Genomic DNA, 20,710 nt, shown 5'->3' with positions numbered 1-20,710 from the left:
CAAGAACATAAGAAATTTTTGTTCACTATAAAATTATGGACCTGTACAAACTTTTTCTAAAAAGTAATGTATTCTCTTAAAACAATGGCTTTTCTCTTTTGCAAAAGCACAGCTACTTTTTCCTGGCCAAAAAAAAAAAAAAAGGACACAGATTCACTTTAAAACATCCAGAGGCACCTCAGTGGCAGTGAGACAGCCTTCGGGCTGTCACTTCTACAGCTGCTATTGGCAGAAAAGGAACCCAACAAGTGCCTCGAGCTCAGGGATCCCTCACATTGCTGCCCGCTGTCCCTGCAAACCTTAGCTGCATAGCTAACATGAAAGATTTGGTGAGGGAAGGAATAAGCTGCAAAGCGCCTTAGCTCTGCTCCTTAGTGCACCTGAGCAGTCCACTGTACAGCCTTTCTCAGCAAAATGTCAGGACTGAATGAAAGAGGAAGCCATAACTGCTGATGAACAGACAGAGAAAACAGAAACAGGAAAAAGATGATGCTCATGTCCAGTTTCCTAATGAGAGCCAAACAAATGAGGGAGACATGAATTATAGTTAAAGCCAAATTTCTAAAAATCAGATCCATACAGAAGGAGCAGGACTGAAATTAATTTAAAGAAAAAAAAAAAAAAGAAAGAAAGAAAGAAAAAGGCAGATCCACTCACCCCCAAGAATTAATTCAGTTAGTCTATATGTCATAAACTGACATACAAATATGTACCTTTCCTGAAAGGCCAGCTGCGACAGAAGGAAGGTTTGAAAATTCTGTAACACTACTTTGCTGTGACCCACAGAGGTGCTGTACTAGAAAAGATGGGTGCATTTCTACCCCTTACACCGGCTCTAAGTTGTCAAGGGGTAGAACTCAATGTGTGAATACACATGGATCACACACTAGAGTCAAAGGAGTTCAAGAGTATGGCGAGGAAGCCTACTTCCTTGCAGACTTCTGAAGCGGGAAACTTAGCACCTCTTATTTGAAACAAGATAATACCAAAAACCCGTTCTACCAAAGAGGACAAACCCTACCATTCCCAAGTAGTTCTATAAAACATTTTAAGTTGTAGCTTTCTAATTTGTTTGGTTTTGAGACAACCATAATCCTTATAGAAAATAATTTTAGTAGGAGACAAAACTTAATCCCAAAATTCATTGTAAGGTTTAAGTAATAAGCCAATAACAGACCAAAACATCGTCACAGATATGTATTTAACATTAAAATAAGTCAATAACAATTAAAATAACACTCTGAAAATGTGATCTCTGTGAGTTACAAAGGATTTCATTAGAATATGGAAGAAAAAGGCTTAATAAAATCCTCTCTCAAAAAGCACATATCTAAAAATTCTCAGCGGGGTGCGGTGGCTCACGCCTATAATGCCAGCACTTTGAGAGGCTGAGGCAGTCAGATCACCTGAGGTCAGAAGTTCAAGACCAGTCTGGCTAACATGGGGAAACCCCATCTCTACCAAAATTACAAAAATTAGCTGGGCATGGTGGCACACGCCTACAATCTCAGCTACTCGGGAGGCTGAAACAGGAGAATCACTTGAACCTAGGAGGTAGAGGGTAGAGGTTGCAGTGAGCCGAGATCACGCCACTGCACTCCAGCCTGAGAGACAGAACAAAACTCCATCTCAAAAAAAAAAAAAAGGCTCATCACACTGGGCAAGATGGCTCATGCCTGTAATCCTAGTACTTAGGGAGGCCAAGTGAGGGGATAGCTTGAGCCCACAAGTTCGAAACCCGCCTGAGCAACATAGTGAGATCTTATCTCTACAAAAAATACAACAATTAGCCAGGTGTGATGACACATGCCTATGGTCCCAGCTACTTGAGAAGCCAAAGCAGGAGGATCACTTGAGCCCCGGAGGTTGAGGCTGCAGTGAGCTATGATCCTGCCACTGCACTCCAGCCTGGGTGACCAGGCCATCACGTTTATAGCTAATGAAATGATGTTTAGATTAGCCATGACAGTAAAACTGGTTCCAGATTAATTATAAACTATAGTCCAATACTACTAATAAATATATTTTCGACAAAGATAAAACAATATACTACTATTTTAAAAATTAAAATTACAATCAATTCAAGATGTCATGAATTTTAAAATGCCTTATTTTACATACCACTAAGAGGGGGAAATATGCTGCCAATTAAATTATGACTCAAAGCTAAGTTGTAAACCCATTCCAATTTCAGAGAGGTTAAAATATTTTAAAAGTACACCTCAGAATAGATGTTAGTTCATATAAGTAATGAAGCTAAACACTGACTAGCCAAGTTTACTTCCCGAACTATTTTTTACAAGGCAAAGTTGAGGGCATATGGAGTACATTGTGGAAAAAGTGGAAATTAAAAAATGAGATGTTCCTCCATTTTTCCCCTAGTTTTTCACTTTGGAATGTGAGGCGGTCCAGACAAGTACAGAGGAAGAGGTGAGAAAAATCTCAGGTTATTGATTAAAAACGTCCAAGTTGCAACTGCTGAAAATACTAAAAGCTAAAAAACAGACTCTAATCCTTTATAACTGGATTTGAAAAAAAAAAACAAAAAAAGGAGTTAAGGAAGACAATCAAGTTGCTATGCAAGGGTAGAAACTAATACTTTTGTTTTGTTTTTTTTTTAAAGAGATAGAGTCTCATTCTGTCATCTAGGCTGGAGTACACTGGCCGGATCATAGCTCACCGCAGCCTCAAACTCCTGGGCTCCAGCAAAGCTCCTGCCTCAGACTCCCAAGTAGGTGGGACTATAGGTATGAGACACCACACCCAGCTGATACACTTTTTGCAAGTGTTACATAAAGTCACCATCAAATCTTTCCTTCTTTTTTTTCTTTTTTGAGACTGAGTCTCACTCTGTCATCCAGGCTGGAAAACAGTGGCGTGATCTCAGCTCACAGCAACCTCCACCTCCCAGATTCAAGCAATTCTCCCACCTCAGTCTCGCAAGTAGCTGGGATTATAGGCGCAGGCTACCATGCCCAGTTAATTTTTTGTATTTTTAGTACAGACCGGGTTTCACCATGTTGGCCAGGCTGGTCTTGAACTCCCAACCTCAGGTGATCTGCCCATCTCGGCCTCCCAAAGTGCTGGGATTACAGGTGTGAGCCACCATGCCTGTCCCATCAAATCTTTCTAAAGGCATTTTTTCCAAAGTGAGTATCTGAATAAGCACATTATTCAGGTAGTGAAAACCAATGCTTAGTGGGAACTTTTTTTTTGTCTCAATTACTCAAAATTTATTATCTCAAAAAAGGATGCTGGCTGGACACAGTGGCTGATACCCATAATCCCAGTACTTAGGAAGGCTGAGGCGGGAGGATCGCTTGAGCCCAGGAGTTTGAAACCAGCCTGGGCAACATAGTGAGACCCTGTCTCTACAAAAGAAAAAAAAAATTCAAAAATTAGCCAGACATGGCGGCACATGTCTCTATTCCCACTACTAAGGAGGCTGAGGTGGGAGGACTGCCTGAGCCCAGGAGGTTGAGGCTGCAGTGAGCCATGTTCGCATCACTGCATTCCATGCCTGGGTGACAGAACGAGACCTTGTCTCAAAAAAAAAGAAAAGATGCTTATGGTTCTATTGTCTTTATCCCAATCTTCACCATGGATCTGAATATAAATGCCGAGAGATATTTCCCCTTTCTAACTATTAATAAAAACTGGAGGAGACTCCCTGATGGATATTTCTCTACCTCAGCAGTCTAAAGTTATTTAAAGGTTACTTACATGACTAGCAGCATTTCTTAAAGAAGCAATAGTATTTTCTTGAACTTTAGCCAGCCTGAAAAGAAGAAATACATTATCATAGACTATAGGGAAGATAAAGAAACAAATGTAATAAAGAAGCAAAGTGTATTTTCAACAATGGGAAATGGTACTTATTCTGTATTTTGAGGCCAATTTTGACATCCCCAAAATATGACTATGGCTGTCACTAGGAATTTATTCCTTAAATGCAAGCTCTAACAATGATAGATATTTACAAGCTGTATACCAACATAGCCAACACAACATACACTTGCCCTGTACTATGGACTTTTTTCTTGGAGTCATGCAAAGTGATCAGTAAAAACAATCCTTTTCAATGGCAGAAGAAATAAAGACATAGAAACCTGCTCCTTGCAATACAGCCTCCAAAGGACTCACTACTGGCAGACTGTGGGGGAATGAGAAACAACCGACACACACAGGATAGAAGTATGGAAAATCTATTAATAAGAAGAACAGAAAGGGGGAAAATGTATTGTTTAAGATGGGGCCGGAGAGGTTAGGTGCGGTGGCTCACGCCGGTAACCCCAGCACTTTGGGAGGCTGAGGCAGGCAGATCACTTGAGCTCGGGAGTTTGAGACTGGCCTGGGCAACAAGGTGAGACCTGGTCTCTATAGAAAAATACCAAAAAAATAGCTGGCCATGGTACCACGTGCCTGTGGTTCCAGCCACTGGGGAGACTGAGGTGGAAGAATGGCTTGAGTTCCGGAAATTGAGGCTGCAGTGAGACAAGAATGTGCCACTGCACTCCGGCCTGAACAAAAGAGACCCTGTCTCAAAAACAAACAAAAAAAGTGGGGGCGGGTGAGGGTGCTTCTTCCTTAAATGGTTTTTTATAGACCTTAAAATTAAAAAATCCTAATGGTCTCCACAGCATCACTTTAAAACAAAATGGAGAGGGATTAAAATTTACAGTAGAAAATCTGCGGCATGAGCTATAGCACTGGTAATTAAACAAACTTACAAAAGTAGAAGGGAAAGACAACTATTCTAGGCTACAATCTAATGTCTGTTGAGAAGAGAGAGCATCTTTCGGTTGAGGTTCAAGTTAACTAATATTCCTTGAGTTTAATCACACTTTTCTAGACTTGGGATAACGTTGTCCAAACCCTTCCATTTTATAGATGCAGAAACTCAGACTCAGGGAGGGCAACATGTCAAAAGTAAGGACCACAATACAGACAAACACACAGATGCTACCAAAGCTTTCTGTATCAAGCTTTCTTTCCTGTCTTTCAATTTTTAATGTCTTCCTCCTTATCAATTCAGTAGATATATTATAAAACTGACCAGAATCTTATGGTTGGTCTCTAACTCCAATTACCAAATTACATTAAATTCCCTTGGTAAAAAATAAAAACATCATTTCACCTTTGCTGAGAAAAGCAGTATAACTCTATCAAACATGAGCTACACCAAATGCTAATCCTACTCAAATATTCAACTTACTGGGCAGTTGTTGTAGAGTTTCCTGCACCTCGATGGCCAACATCCAATGGTATTCTTGGCTTCCAATACTTGGAAAATGAAGATTTCATGTCACAAGTGTATCCTGGTAATGGCTTGATAATTATATAGTCAACTTTCATAGGAAAAAAGAGGGAGGAACAAAAATAAAAATGATTAAAAGGGCCATTATGAGCTGAATTATATTTAAATACCACTCAAGTCAGCTTTATCAGTTTCTATCAAACAAAAAAAAATCAAGATTCAAAACTTTTAGAAAATATAACAGACATTCTCCTTAAATTGATAAGAAGGAAATTATTAATTTCTTCATCATTATCAAATACTTAATTTGAAACTAATTAAAATTCTAACTTAACCCCTTGGGTTATTTGGCCGTGTCTTCAAACTTACCTCTCACTTTGCCTATTGTTTTCCTGGAATTTCTGCTCATGATGGGAAGAGTAAGAATTCCAGCACTCTTTCCACTCTCAGCAATGGTGGATGATAAGAGACAAGCTGTACCCACATGTCCAGGAAGGGCATCACCCTGAACTACGTGCTCACTGAGATCTTCCTGAAAAAATGAGATTTAAAATAATCTTTTTAAACTTCTGTATTACATACATACATAATTTACACACACACATATATATCACCTATATATGAAATGTGTATATGTATTTTTTTCATAAAAACCTCAATATTTTCGGCCAGGTGCAGTGGCTCACGTCTGTAATCCCAGCACTTTGGGATGCCAATGCAGGCGGATCACGAGGTCAGGAGTTCGAGACTAGCCTGGCTAACATAGTGAAACCCCATTTCTATTAACAACACAAAAAAAAATAGCCGGCCGGGCGCGGTGGCTCAAGCCTGTAATCCCAGCACTTTGGGAGGCCGAGACGGGCGGATCACGAGGTCAGGAGATCGAGACCATCCTGGCTAACATGGTGAAACCCCGTCTCTACTAAAAAATACAAAAAACTAGCCGGGCGACATGGCGGGCGCCTGTAGTCCCAGCTGCTTGGGAGGCTGAGGCAGGAGAATGGCGTAAACCCAGGAGGCGGAGCTTGCAGTGAGCTGAGATCCGGCCACTGCACTCCAGCCTGGGCAGCAGAGCGAGACTCCGTCTCAAAAAAAAAAAAAAAAAAAAAAAAAATAGCCAGGCATGGTGGCACATGCCAGCAGTACCAGCTACTCAGGAGGCTGATGCAGGAGAAACGCTTGAAACCAGGAGGTGGAGGCTGCGGTGAGCTGAGATCGTGCCACTGCACTCCAGCTGGGACAACAGAGCAAGACTCCATCTCAAAAAAAAAAAAAATTCAGTATTTTCAATTTAAAGATCAAAAGCCTCACTTAAAGTCAACTGAGAATCTCTGGGCAGAACTGATAAGAAAGAGACACAATCAAATTTATATTCAAGTGACTTGATGTCTTCTCTATAATTAAATACATTTTCTTGTACAGTTTAAATATGTATGTATTTTCGAAACGGAGTCTCATTCAGTTGAAATTTAAAGCACTGCTCGAAAATTTCTAATCACTTTTATGTTGTTTTAAGACCAAGATATATTTGTAGTGAATTTTTAACATATTCTCTAAAAATGTGTCTACACTGCCGGGCATGGTGGCTCATGCCTGTAATCCCAGCACTTTGGGAGGCTGAGGTGGGTGGATCACAAGGTCAGGAGATCGAGACCATCCTGGTTAACACGGTGAAACCCCGTCTCTACTAAAAATACAAAAAAATTAGCCAGGCGTGGTGGCAGGCGCCTGTAGTCCCAGCTACCCGGGAGGTTGAGGCAGGAGAATGGTGTGAACCCAGGAGGAGGAGCTTGCAGTGAGCTGAGATCGCGCCACTGCACTCCAGCCTTGGCGACAGAGCAAGACTCCGTCTCAAAAAAAAAAAAAAAAATGTCTACACAAGTGTCATATAGGGATAGCAACTCTCTAGGAAACCAGATACTATACTCACTTTGAGATTACACTGGGTATTTTATCAGCCTAGTCTATGAATAAAACACTATTACAAAAAATGCTAACCAAATTAAAGGGAAGGTAGGACATTCAAGAGTTTATTAAAAGGTAGGTTTATTAAAAGGAAGCAACAAGAAAATGTTCAGGCCAGGAGCAGAGACTCACACCCGTAATCCCAGCACTTCGAGGGGCCAAGGCAGGAGGATTGCTCGAGCCCAGGAGTTCAAGACCAGCCTGGGCAACAAAGACCCCGTCTCAACAGAAAAAAAAATTTTTTTTTTTTTAATTTCTGAGATGGAGTCTTGCTCTGTCGCTCAGGTTGGAGTGCAGTGGCGTGATCTTGGCTCACTGCAACCTCCACCTTCTGGGTTTAAGCAATTCTCCTGCCTTAGCCTCTCAAGTAGCTGGGATTACAGGCAAGTGCCACCACCCCTGGCTAATTTTTGTATTCTTACTCTTGACCTCATGATCCGCCTGCCTTGGCCTCCCAAAGTGCTGGGATTACAGGCGTGAGCCACCGCACCCAGCCAAAAAAGTTTTTTTTTAATTAGCTGGGTGTGGTGGTACACACCTGTAGTCCCAACTACTTGGGAGGCTGAGGCAGGAGGATCACTGGCGCCCAGTGAGCCATGATCATGTCACTGTACTCCAGCCTGGGCAACACAGCAAGACCCTCTCTCCAGGGGGAAAAAAAAGAGAGAAAAAAGAAAAAGAAAGAAAGAAGTCATCAAAACTTTATATTTTTATAATAGAGTCCCACAGATCTTACTGCTTAAGATTAGATTTTTTAAAATCCATCCTGAATTCTGTCCTTAAGAAATGGGCTGGGGGCTACTGGTGGTCAAGACATATTCCCCACCCTCCAAGATTTAAACTCTAATCTAGTATAAATGGGTGTGGAGGTGGAGCTAGAGGCTAAGGAAACCACTACATATCACTACTAAGCCAGGCCCACAGCAGTTAGGACCTTAGGGGATGTACCAAGTATTATATGTTGAGGAAATATGAACAGCCAGTGATCTGTAAGCACTAGTGTAAGTATCACATGTAGCTCCAGAAAGTTAGCAGCACAGACTGTCAATAACCTGGCACAAACTTTATAATTTCATTACATATTTACAATATCAAGTTGCAAATCAGTCCCATCAACAAATCCTAATAAAGTACCTCAATAAATGACAGGCTTCATCATAATGAGAACTCGATCACACTTGTTACACTGGTATGCCCGCCAAGAGGTAAAAACTCTGCCCTGGTCTCTATTTACTACTGATGGTTCCTTTGGATACAATTCATTCACATTTAGATTTAGCAGACAGGCATCAAAGACATCTGGTCTTGATTTGAAACAGCAATACTGCTGTTCTCTTAATTATATTTTTAATAGTACTTGAAGATGACAACTCTAAGTCTTTTAAGCTTAACTGTACAAAGGAGCATACTTCTAAAAAGTTAGCTTTACACAAATTAGATTAAAATAAAAATCAAAACATGTGAAAATAAGAGTGTCCCTGCATTCTTTCTCAATCCCCTCACTGCAGTAACTACTCACTTCAAAAAAATCAAAGATTAGTTCCAGGTTATCTGGTTCCATTGTCTGTATGCTGTACTCTGTCCATCGATCAGGCTGTAAGCCATAACCACACTCCGGCTGTGAATGCCTGCACTTGAATTCATTGTCGCTTATTAAGGATATCTCCAAGCTATTGGACATTTTGTGAAGCACAGTGGGAGATACCCTATCATCGTCATCTTCCTCCAGGCCTTCTAGTGTCAGCTTCACTCTATGTAATAAAAAAAAAAAATAATGAGATGCAAGAAGTTGCAGAAACGAAAAACTCATACAAATGTTGCCTAAATTCTACATTTTAAAGTGCCCCCAAATATGCTAAATCTTCGAATAACAAAAATAACGCATTATGCAGAGACTACACATACTACAGGTTAAGGAATTAGGTGTGTTTTATAAAATACTGATGTTATTATCCACGTATATTTTTGCAAAGTATTAAAATGGGATAAATGACCATTATGCCTACTAAGGTTGTTGATTCTTTCATTAAAAAATACATAAATCCAGGGCTGGGCCAATGGCTCACATCTGTAATCCCAGAACTTCAGGGGGCTGAGGCGGGAGGACTGCTTGAACTCAGAAGTCTGAGACCAGCCTAGGCAACATGGTGAAACCCCACCTGCAAAAGATACAAAAATTATCCAGGCACGTGTCACATGCCTGTAGTCCCAGCTACTCGGGAGGCTGACGTGGGAGGATCACTTGAGCTTGGGAGGTGGAGGTTGCAGTGAGCCGAGATTGCACCACTGTACTCCAACCTGGGTGACACAGCCAGATCTTCTCTCAAAAGAATATATATATATATAATTACACATACATAATATTCAAAAATTTTCTGTTGTGTGGAAAATTTTTCATTTTCAACACACAGTAAAATTTAGAACACTGAAGAATATTTCCAAAAAATATTTTCTCTTTATGGCATTCTTACATAGCAATCATTTCCATTATATCAATTTTTTCTTTTTTTCTGAGAGTCTCGCTCTGCCTGGAATACAGGGCTGCGATCTCGGCTCACTGCAACTTCTGCCTCCCGGGTTCAAATGATTCTCCTGCCTCAGCCTCCCAAGCAGCTGGGATTATAGGCGCCCAACACCATGCCCGGCTAATTTTTGTATTTTTAGTAGAGACTCAGTTTCACCATGTTGGCCAGTCTGGTCTCGAACTCCGGACCTCAGGTGATCTGCCCACCTCGGCCTCCCAAAGTGCAGGGATTACAGTTATGAGCCACCGTGCCCACTGGCCTCCCAAAGTGCTGGGATTACAGGCGTGAGCCACCAAGCCCGGCACATTATATCAATTTTAAAACAAACTGTTGCTACACTATGAAATTTAAATAGAAACTATAAAAATACATAAGCTTAGAAAACCACTTATCTATATAAACAAATTTTTTCTGGTTCTAAATGTAGAGACTAAGACTAACTGCAACAGTAGCAACCTGAGTCGGGATAAGTAGTTCACTATTACAAAGCCCTGTAGTTACTAGAATATGTAACATTATCCCAAACTGTGTAAACTTAAAGACTAAAACCAATTGAGTCTGAAATCTACAGCACTAGTGAAAAAAAATGGCCTAATAAACATATACATGATCATACCTAAATCTAGATTTTTTTAGTTTTTTCTTGGTTATTGACACAGGAGGTTTTTCAGAATAATGCAAACGTAATCTTATTTCAGTCTGACACGTCAGCCATCCAGAATCCAGAGTTTCAACACCATCTGACAGAATAAATATGAAGAACAGTAATTATTATACATGTTTTTTTAAACAACACAATAAGTACCTATATGCATTGATAATTCTAGTTCACACTCACTTTTTTTTTTTAACCTCCAAAGGAAATACATTTTTTAATGAGATCTAATCCATGATTTGTTTCCTAGACCCCTGCCTAAACCGTTGTTCATATGCAACCCAAAGGTTCCAAAGGTAAAAATCTGACGAAAAAGAATCCTTTCAGCAAGTAAGTATTTTTAGAATAACAATAGAAAAAGAATTAACTTCTTTCCTTTCTAAATATGAAAATAGGCCAGGCGTGGTGGCTCATGCCTGTAATCCCAGCACTTAGGGAGGTCAAGACAGGCAGATTACGAAGTTAGGAGATCGAGACCATCCCGGCTAACATGGTGAAACCCTGTCTCTACTAAAAATACAAAAAAATTAGCCGGGTGTGGTGGCGGGCGCCTGTAGTACCAGCCACTCGGGAGGCTGAGGCAGGAGAATGGCATGAACCCAGGAGGCGGAGCTTGCAGTGAGCCAAGATCACGCCACTGCACTCCAGCCTAGGCTACAAAGCGAGACTCCGTCTCACAATAAAAAAACAAATAAAAAGAAAAGAATCCCAAAATAATGTATCATTGTGAACAGACAGATTTAGAATACATATTCCAAAGGCCTTCAGAAAAGATCCTGGTTCTATCGATACCATCTTTGAAAAAAATCTAAAAGGAATCAATTCATTTTTTTTTGAGACAGAGTCTTGCTCTGTTGCTCAGGCTAGAGTACAGTGGCGTGATCTCAACTCACTGAGGACTCCATCTCCCAGGTTCAAGTGATTCTCACACCTCAGCCTCCAAAGTAGCTGGGATTATAGGCATACACCATGCCCAGCTAACTTTTGTATTTTTAGTACAGAGAGGGTGACACCATGCTGGCCAAGCTGGTCTCAAACTCCTGAACTTCTGACGTCAAATGATCCGCCTTCCTCAGGCCTACCAAAGTGCTGGTATTACAGGCATGAGCCACCTCACCCTGCCCACGTTCAAACTGTAATAATACACTGAGGTTACATAACACTGGTACTCTTCTCCCCAAAGCAAATATACAGGTAGTCTTAAATTCTTCATTAAAATATAACTTTTATATGAAGTAGGGGGGAAATTAAATGAATATTAATAATTAGCTGTGCTGTCACAGCACAAATAAATTAAAATATTCATATTGAATCCATGACTGAAAAAATACAAATCTATTTCAGAAAGAGCACATGGTCCAAGATAGCATCTAACCTAGAAATTATTCTACTAGGGATCACTGTTACTTCCAAAGTGTCATTTTAGATATTCAGCTGCAACTAGTTATGCCACTAGTCCTGGGGGTCTGAGATATCAGAAGGTAAGAACAGAACTGTGAGTCAATTCCATATTCTCAAATTTATATATTCTGCCATAAATAAACTGCATGATCGTGACAACACTGTTAGCATTAACTTGAAGCTACTCACCTACTTAATATAGGTAATAAAATTTTCATAAATACCAGAGAAGCTGTCAACTGTTTTGGACCTAAGCTTTTTCATAAATGGGGTTAAAATAAATAAATACCAAGAAACTTTCTCCTTAGAAATTATCTCCTAACTTAAGAATGCTTAATAACTGTGGGATTTTAACCTTTTCTTTTCTAGAAAAGACAAAGTGAGACCACGCATTACAGCTCAAGCAAAAACTACTACTCCATAAAGCACTCCAAAACATGTAGTGTAAATATTACTTATGAAAGTAATAAAGACTCTAAAACACTTAACACTAAAGCTATTCAAGTACTGTACACTATTTTCTGATGTAATATAAACAATCTCAAACAAAATCAAGGAAAAGATGTCAAATTCCTATTTAAATACTGCCAGAGCATGTTCATTTCTACCATACATAAACACATATACCTAATAAAAACCACAACCAAAACATTCAGGCCTGTTCTTTCCTGTGCTCAGCAGGAAAGCAAACTGGTTATCAGCAATTTATCTCTGATTCAGAGTCAGTACAAACACAATTCCGCCCACCCTCTTTCCACCTTTTGACTCCTACAGTACAGCATCCAAAATGAGGATGCAGGCCGGGCATGGTGGCTTAACGCCTGTAATCCCAACACTTTGGGAGGCCACGGCAGGCAGATCACTTGAGGTCAGGAGTTTGAGACCAGCCTAACCAACACAGCAAAGCCCCATCTCTACTAACAATACAAAAATTAGCCAGGTGTGATGGCACTCACCTATAGTCCCAGCTACTCAGCAGGCTGAGGCAGGAGAATTGCTTGAACCCAGCTGGTGGAGGCTGCAGTGAGCAGAGATTGCGCCACTGCATTCCAGCCTGGGGACAGCAAGACTCCATCTCAAAAAACAACAACAAAAAAAGAGAATGCAGTTTAATATAACAGCCCTGATACACTGTAAGAATTCCAGCTGGGTGCGGTGGCTCATGCCTGTAATCCCAGCACTTTGGGAGGCTAAGGCAGGAGGATCACCTCAGGTTGGGAGTTCAAGACCAGCCTGACCAACATGGAGAAACCCCGTCTCTACTAAAAATACAAAATTAGCTGGGCATGGTGGCGCATGCCTGTAATCTCAACTACTCAGGAGGCTGAGGCAGGAGAATCGCTTGAATCTGGGAGGCAGAGAGTGCGGTGAGCCAAGATTGTGCCATTGCACTCTAGCCTGGGCAACAAGGGTGAAAACTCCATCTCAAAAAAAAAAAAAAAGAAGAAGAAGAAGAAGAATTCCAGTCACCCAGCTGGGCATGGTGGCTCACACCTGTAATCCTAGCACTTTGGGAGGCTGAGGCAGGTGGCTCACTTGAGCTCAGGAGTTTCAGACCAGTCTGGCCAACATGGCAAAACCTCGTCTCTACTAAAAAAAAAAAAAAATACAAAAATTAGCTGGGCATGGTGGCGCATGCCTGTAATCTCAACTACTCAGGAGGCTGAGGCAGGAGAATCGCTTGAATCTGGGAGGCAGAGAGTGCGGTGAGCCAAGATTGTGCCATTGCACTCTAGCCTGGGCAACAAGGGTGAAAACTCCATCTCAAAAAAAAAAAAAAAAGAAGAAGAAGAAGAAGAATTCCAGTCACCCAGCTGGGCATGGTGGCTCACACCTGTAATCCTAGCACTTTGGGAGGCTGAGGCAGGTGGCTCACTTGAGCTCAGGAGTTTCAGACCAGTCTGGCCAACATGGCAAAACCTCGTCTCTACTAAAAAAAAAAAAAATACAAAAATTAGCTGGGCATGGTGGCAGGAGCCTATGATCCCAGCTACTCAGGAGCCTGAGGCAAGAGAATCTCTTGAACCTCAGGGTCGGAGGTTGCAGTGAGCCAAGATTGCGCCACTGCACCCAGCCTGGGTGGGCGGGGGTAAGAATTCCAGTCACTTAAGAAAATTAGAATTCTTAGGATATGGTATTTGCTAAAACAGAAAATACACAAATAACACTTTTAACACATTGAGAAGTTAAAGCATTTTCTACTCTATCTCAAATTAACTTAAACATTCAGCCAGAATTACTAGAACACTCTGGTTAGTCTGAATTTTACAGTATATGCAGATATACAAACACACAAAATTCACAAACTTAGTCTTAAGTGTACCATTTCACACTTTAGATATTTAGAAATATTAATGTAATTTCAAATATAAAAGAGGTAAAAGGCTACATTAGCAGTTCAGTATACTACACACTTTAAATTATATAACATTATATACCTGAAATTGCTAGTCAAATGAAAACCAAAAGGATAACATTTTAAAGCGCAAGAATTATATTAGAAACTACTTACTATTTAACAGAAGGGATTTGTTTTTTGGATCTAGTCTCTATTTTCAAAATCATACCACAGTCATGCATTGCTTAACAATGAAGGTAAGTTCTGAGAAATGCGTCATTAGACGATTTCATTGCTGTGGGAACATCAGGAAATGTACTTACACAAACCTAGATGGTGAGACCTGTTGCTCCTAGATTCCAACACCGTACGGCACACTGAATACTATAGGCAACTACATAACACAATGGTAAGCATTTGTGTATCTAAACACATCTACACATAGAAAACATAATGCGCTGTACTATAACGTGCGCTACGTTACAACAGCCATGTCACTGGGCAACAGGCATTTTTCAGCTACATTATACTCGTATGAGACCACTGCTGTATGTGTGGTCTGTCTTTGACCAAAATATCATTATGCAGCACATGACTGTATGTTCTATTTTCCTGTGCTATATACTTCCAATGAAATGTAAAGTAACATCTCAATCATTTCAGTAAGCATTTAAATAAGTCAGTCTCACTTACTGTGGATTCCAAATTGTCCATCGTCAATAATAATTTCGCTTTCTAGAATTTAAGGAAAATAGAAAATTTAGTTAAAACTCTTGATGCATACTCAATGAACAAGAGAAATTACCCACCTTAAAGATCATTTATAATATTAAATCTACAGCTTAAAAGCAGCCCAAGGTGAATAAGCATATTTATTGTAGCCCTCAATAAAGAATTCCCTTTAAAGGAGGCTAGCAAACGGTAATAGTTCTTATACACTTTGTTGATTATCCATTATGTTAAAAGGAAGAAAAAGAAAACTCTTCAGAAAGGTGCTCTAGAGGCACTGGGATTAACTTCTACACTAACCAATGTACAAGACTCACAGGTTGCTGGACCATGATAACTCCTTCTTGATTTTCAAACCAAAGGTCTTGGCACAATTAAAATGCTTATTCTTATGTAGTGCATATTCTGAACTTGTCTCAAATGTAATTCTCCTCATATCCCAACTATTCGCTACTGCCAGTTAAAAGCTTTACTTTACAAACAGCGTGAACTTACCTGTATGTACAGAGCTGTGAGGAACTACCAAAAGAATAAATGCTAGCACATCCCCTTCTCCTAACAGAAATTTCAACTCAATGAGAAAAGCTGTATAGCCCCACCCCTCTGAGTAAAATACAATTTATCTTCCTCGTCTACTTCCCTTCCCAGTTTACTTTAAACATTAGTCTGAAATACTTGCAAAATGGATGCGACAATTCCTAATAATGATTCTCTGGTAATGTTCACACAGCTTTTAAGTTCAAAAGTTATATTTCTCAAAGTATACATTCCTTTCTAAAAGACAAACAAAATCATCCCACTTCTCATAATAAAATATATTTAACTGCAAGATGCTTTAAAATACAATTTTTTAAAACATTCAATACCTAGTAAGTTCCAACCTCAGTATGGGAATATTATAATTTTAAGTATACTGTCATAAAAATCCTAAATACACTATCAAAAATATATTAAAACATACAAAAAGAAAATCCAGTAAAGAGGATGGAATGAGATACTGTTTAAACGAGATGTGTCCTTACTCCGGGGTAAAGCAGACACTCCCACTGCTTTCTAATTTAAACCAGAAAACTAGCATCCAGTTATCTTTCAATTTTAACTTTACCTAGAAACTAAAAGGTATGTTTCTCAGCACTAAGTCAATTTATAGATGCATACATGTGGGTAATTTAATGTATGTGAAATGAACTTCAAATCCTATTTTCAATATGGACAAGGAAATTCAAAAATACTTGTATGAAGAGAAATGCCATATTAAAGAATAAGAAAAGTGGATAATGTGTTTAAAAGAAAACAACTTTCAAAAAAAAGAAAACAACTTTCTGAGTAGTAATTCTAGCATAGCCAGCAGGGAATTTAAGAAATTCGAATTCATTCATACGAGTTTATTCAAGTATTTACCAGTTTCTTAAAAAAAAAAAAAAAAAGTAAGAAGAAAAGAAAAAATAGAATAACTTACTCTATTAATATTCGAAGCTAAAAATTTAAGAATCTTTGTTTTGGATTAATTTTTTATTCAAATGTTCTCTAAGCCTGAGCAAGTAAACAAATAGAGGCATGGATGCTCAGTCAAGAAGAATGCTATCTTATAAACTTTCTAACCATTCCAAATGAAAGTAAATATTTCATAAACTAATCTAACCCAAGAAAACAAAAATATCTAGGTAAACATTTCTAATAAAGTTTATTTTAAAAGGCAATTAAAAACTGTTCAGTTTTGAAAGATCCATGAAATGCTCAGTGAAATTTGTAGCACTGACGATGCATTGACCTTAAACTTTAGAATAAAAATTTATTAAATCCCACTAAGCCATTGTGCAGCATATTAGTAACTTTATGCATATGCCTCAAACAGATGCAGTTAATGCCCATACCTAAAGGGGTTATTGATCGTGGTTGTAGATGAGTCTCCCACTTGTGAACTATCACTTGACATGGACCACCGATAGTCTGCAATTTAAAAGTTAAACGTCTGCAATAATTTCTTATATCTTATTTTCTACCCATGACTCCATTAGATGTTTGTGGCCTAAATCTTATACTAAATATGAGACCAAAAGATTCATCTTATTATCAATATTATATGCCAAAAGTCAGGAATGTACCAGATCACAAAACACGATGAAATGCTGGAAGAAAATTAGAGGCAGTAAACAAAGAAAAATGAGATGAACTGGCACACAGAACTGTCTCAAACCCATTTCTAAATCTGCCTACAATACTCAATTGTTTCAAAGACATTTTCATTTTTAACTGATATTAATTCTTAAGATAAATATCAAATATACTTTCTTTGGTATGTCAGACATCAATGAGGTATTGCTAAATAAGTATGTACCTCCTGCTCTACGCATTTAGAAAAAGCCTACAATAGTAAAAATAGTAGGAACAAGTACTGCAAGAGCAACTATCACAGGCTACTCAAGGAACTAACAAGCATAATAAAGTTCTTTATTACATTTATTTAAGAATACTAAGTGAGGCCGGGCGCGGTGGCTCAAGCCTGTAATCCCAGCACTTTGGGAGGCCGAGACGGGTGGATCACGAGGTCAGGAGGTCGAGACCATCCTGGCTAACACTGTGAAACCCCGTCTCTACTAAAAAAATACAAAAAATTAGCCGGGCGAGATGGCGGGCGCCTGTAGTCCCAGCTACTCGGGAGGCTGAGGCGAGAGAATGGCGTAAACCCGGGAGGCGGAGCTTGCAGTGAGCTGAGATCCGGCCACTGCACTCCAGCCTGGGCGACAGAGCGAGACTCCGTCTCAAAAAAAAAAAAAAAAAAAAAAGAATACTAAGTGAAAAACAGGAAGATTTCTCATATCATAGGAACCAGTGTTTCTAAAGAACACAGGAAATTCTAGAAGGGACACGTGGCCAGGTAAACTTGAAGAGCAAGTGTGATAAAAGAGGAACTAACATCCAGTTCCATTCTTATGCCTTAGTCTAAAATCTCATACAGTGTGACAATTCCTCATACTGTTTTCCATTATCAAGTTCCCCTACTAAAAAAGAACATGAAGTTATGTGTTGATAACACATGCAGTAGTGAATAACCATGCAAGATTCCCTGAGTATACCTAAAAGACTAAAATTTAGGTGTTCTAATTTTCCTTTTATTTTTAAAAAGAAACTCACTAGTTGTAATTACACGCTGAAATAAAACCCTTAAATACACATTTTGGAAGCACATTTTCAAACTATAATCTTACAAGGTATTTTATTCGTTATATGTTCTGTGAAGAAATTTAATTAAATACAGAGAAGCAAAAAGAAAATACAAAACTCACCCATATCATACCATTTAGGGATAATCACCATCAACATTTTCACAAATAATCTTTGAGCCCCTTTTTTCTAGGCATTATATTACACATACTTTTTTTTTTTTTTTTTGAGACAGAGTCTTGCTCTGTCGCCCAGGCTGGTATGCAATGGCACGATCTTGGCTCACTGCAACCTTGCCTCCTGAGTTCAAGCAATTCTCCTGCCTCAGCCTCCTGAGGAGCTGGGATTAAAGGCACGTGCCACCACACCCAGCTAATTTTTGTATTTTTAGTAGAGACAGGGCTTCACCATGTTGGCCAGGCTGGCCTGGAACTCCTAACCTTGTGATCCACTGTGCCCAGCCTATACATACTCTTAAAAAGCCTAGACATAAAAGCTTCTCTATTATCTTTAGAAGGCATTAATAATGGACTAAAATATTCTCCTATACTTTCCATAGGATTTTAATATTGATTAAATTTGATAATATGCCAAACAATAACAAATATGTAACAAATTAGGCAAATTATTAAGTATTAAATGCAAGAAATAGTCCTGTCACTTAAAATAACCAGGCTAAATTCTTTTCTGAAATCCTCAAACTTCTGAAGTTTAAAAACTAAAATAGCACTATATATTTCTTCAAATCATTAATTCTGGGATGCTAAATAAAATTATCTTTTTCTCTAGCTAAATACTTCTCTGCTGTAACAGTTCACCTTAATTGGTAGACCGCGTAGATTTTTAAAAAATGTAATGTGAAATTGCTCTTTTAAAAATATGGTGCCTTTCATATCCATTATACTAAAATCAATTTAATTCTAGATGATGTTTACTGTAACATTTTTCCTGAAACATTTTTTAAATGTGTTTTTTAAACATCAAACTTTCTAAACCTCAAAAGTTGCAAATATAGGCCAGGCATGGTGGCTCATGCCTGTAATCCCAGCATTTTGGGAGGCCGAGGCAGGCAGATCACTTGAGGTCAGGAGTTCGAGACCAGCCTGGCCAACATGGTGAAACCCCATCTCTACTAAAAATACAAAAATTAGCCGGGCATGGTGGCACACGCCTGTAATCCTAGGTACTTGGGTGGCCAAGGCAGGAGAATCCCATGAATCTGGGAGACGGAGGCTGCAGTTAGCTGAGATCATGCCACTGCACTCCAGCCTGCGCAATAGAGCGAGACTACGTCTCAAAAAAGAAAAAAAAAGAAAAAGAGAAAGAAAAAGAAAAGGGTGCTATGAATATAATATTAAATGTCAAAAAGAGATACAGATGGCATAGCAGAGAGTTTGTTTTAATTCAGATGTCAGGGGAACTTTATAGAGTGTTGACAGCAGTATCTTTAATCAGGTAAAAATAGTCCTTTGGATTAAATTTGATAGGGAACATATTTTAGTAGCAATTTTAACAACTCCACTCTCATCTACCCACTACCCAACTGCATAAAACTACCTAGACTTGAATAGAATAGCATATTTGAGGAACAGTCCAAAGGGCCAGGTAAACAGATGACAGAATTATGTCTATCATCATTCAGACTACAAACACACATTGGTTGGTAAACTGTTACAATATAGAAAAAAAAGAACCTAGTTTTAAAATACACTGAATTTCCAAAGCTGTTAAACCTACTTTATTAAACTTTAGAAGGCAATCTTAAATTTTCAGCTTTACTTCCTTAAAAAAAATTAACAGGCCGGGCGTGGTGGCTCATTCCTCTAATCCTAGCACTTTGGGAGGTCAAAGCGGGTGGATCACCTGAGGTCTGGAGTTAGAGAACAGCCTGACCAACATGGAGAAACACTGTCTCTACTAAAAATACAAAAGTTAGCCGGGCACAGTGATGCCTGTAATTCCAGCTACTCGGAAGGCTGAGGCAGGAGACTCCCTTGAACCCGGGACGCGGTTGGCAATGAGCCGAGATCGCACCACTGCACTTCAGCCTGGGCAACAAGAGTGAAACTCCACTTCAAAAATATAAATAAATAAAAACTAACAACTGAGCATTGGGAAATTCAGAATCTCAGCGATGACTCCAAAACATGCAATCCTTTTATTTATTTTTTAATCCTGGTCTCATTGTACATGCAATACTTTCTAATATATTATCTGTAATAACTTATTCTTTAAGATCTACGAAAAGAAAACAGTTCTGAAAGAAAACATTCTGACAAAGTCTGCCAAAATTTTAAGCTTTTTGGAGTAACATGGGAGATAGATCTTTGGAGAAAAACGTAATGATGTCAATCTAAGACAATATTCCATTAACAGTACTGGCAGAGTTATTTCACAATTTAGCATACATAATGTCAGACGACTGCAGAAATGTTTCCAAACATGCATATTAACAAAAATATTTTTAAAAATTTCTTCCCACAATAAGTCTTAATGATTGTTTTCTTAAACAGTTACTGACATCACTCAGTTATTCCAAGCACTGAGAGAAATAAATAAGACTATCCAATATGTAGAGTGGAAGTTTGTTTTTTAACAAATCACCAAGCAAAATTATTAGCTAGCCATGTAATATCACTGCTTGCATATATCACAAATTTTTAAAACTTTTACTG

General features: G+C 39.0%; 1 protein-coding gene across 7 annotated transcripts in view; it reads right to left on the bottom strand.

The window, feature by feature from the left end:
- The window catches only part of GPCPD1 (glycerophosphocholine phosphodiesterase 1), a 66,044-nt gene that overhangs the window by 25,487 nt on the left and 19,847 nt on the right, over nt 1-20,710 (bottom strand). For 6 of the 7 annotated variants that reach the window (XM_033185698.1, XM_033185699.1, XM_033185701.1 and 3 more), the window contains 7 exons: nt 16,745-16,820; nt 14,835-14,876; nt 10,364-10,487; nt 8,742-8,973; nt 5,627-5,789; nt 5,216-5,348; nt 3,724-3,778 (listed from right to left, as the gene is read on the bottom strand). In XM_033185698.1, the coding sequence (XP_033041589.1) occupies nt 3,724-3,778; nt 5,216-5,348; nt 5,627-5,789; nt 8,742-8,973; nt 10,364-10,487; nt 14,835-14,876; nt 16,745-16,820 (825 nt within the window). The remainder of the gene's footprint in view (nt 1-3,723; nt 3,779-5,215; nt 5,349-5,626; nt 5,790-8,741; nt 8,974-10,363; nt 10,488-14,834; nt 14,877-16,744; nt 16,821-20,710) is intronic. The other variant, XM_033185704.1, reaches the window with a different exon arrangement.

Source organism: Trachypithecus francoisi, unplaced genomic scaffold (assembly GCF_009764315.1).
Source record: "Trachypithecus francoisi isolate TF-2019V2 unplaced genomic scaffold, Tfra_2.0 Lachesis_group21, whole genome shotgun sequence".
In the NCBI taxonomy this organism is placed as follows: Eukaryota; Metazoa; Chordata; class Mammalia; order Primates; family Cercopithecidae; genus Trachypithecus; species Trachypithecus francoisi.
The sequence above is the reverse complement of the archived record's forward strand: the minus strand, read 5'-3'. Positions and strand labels throughout refer to the sequence as shown.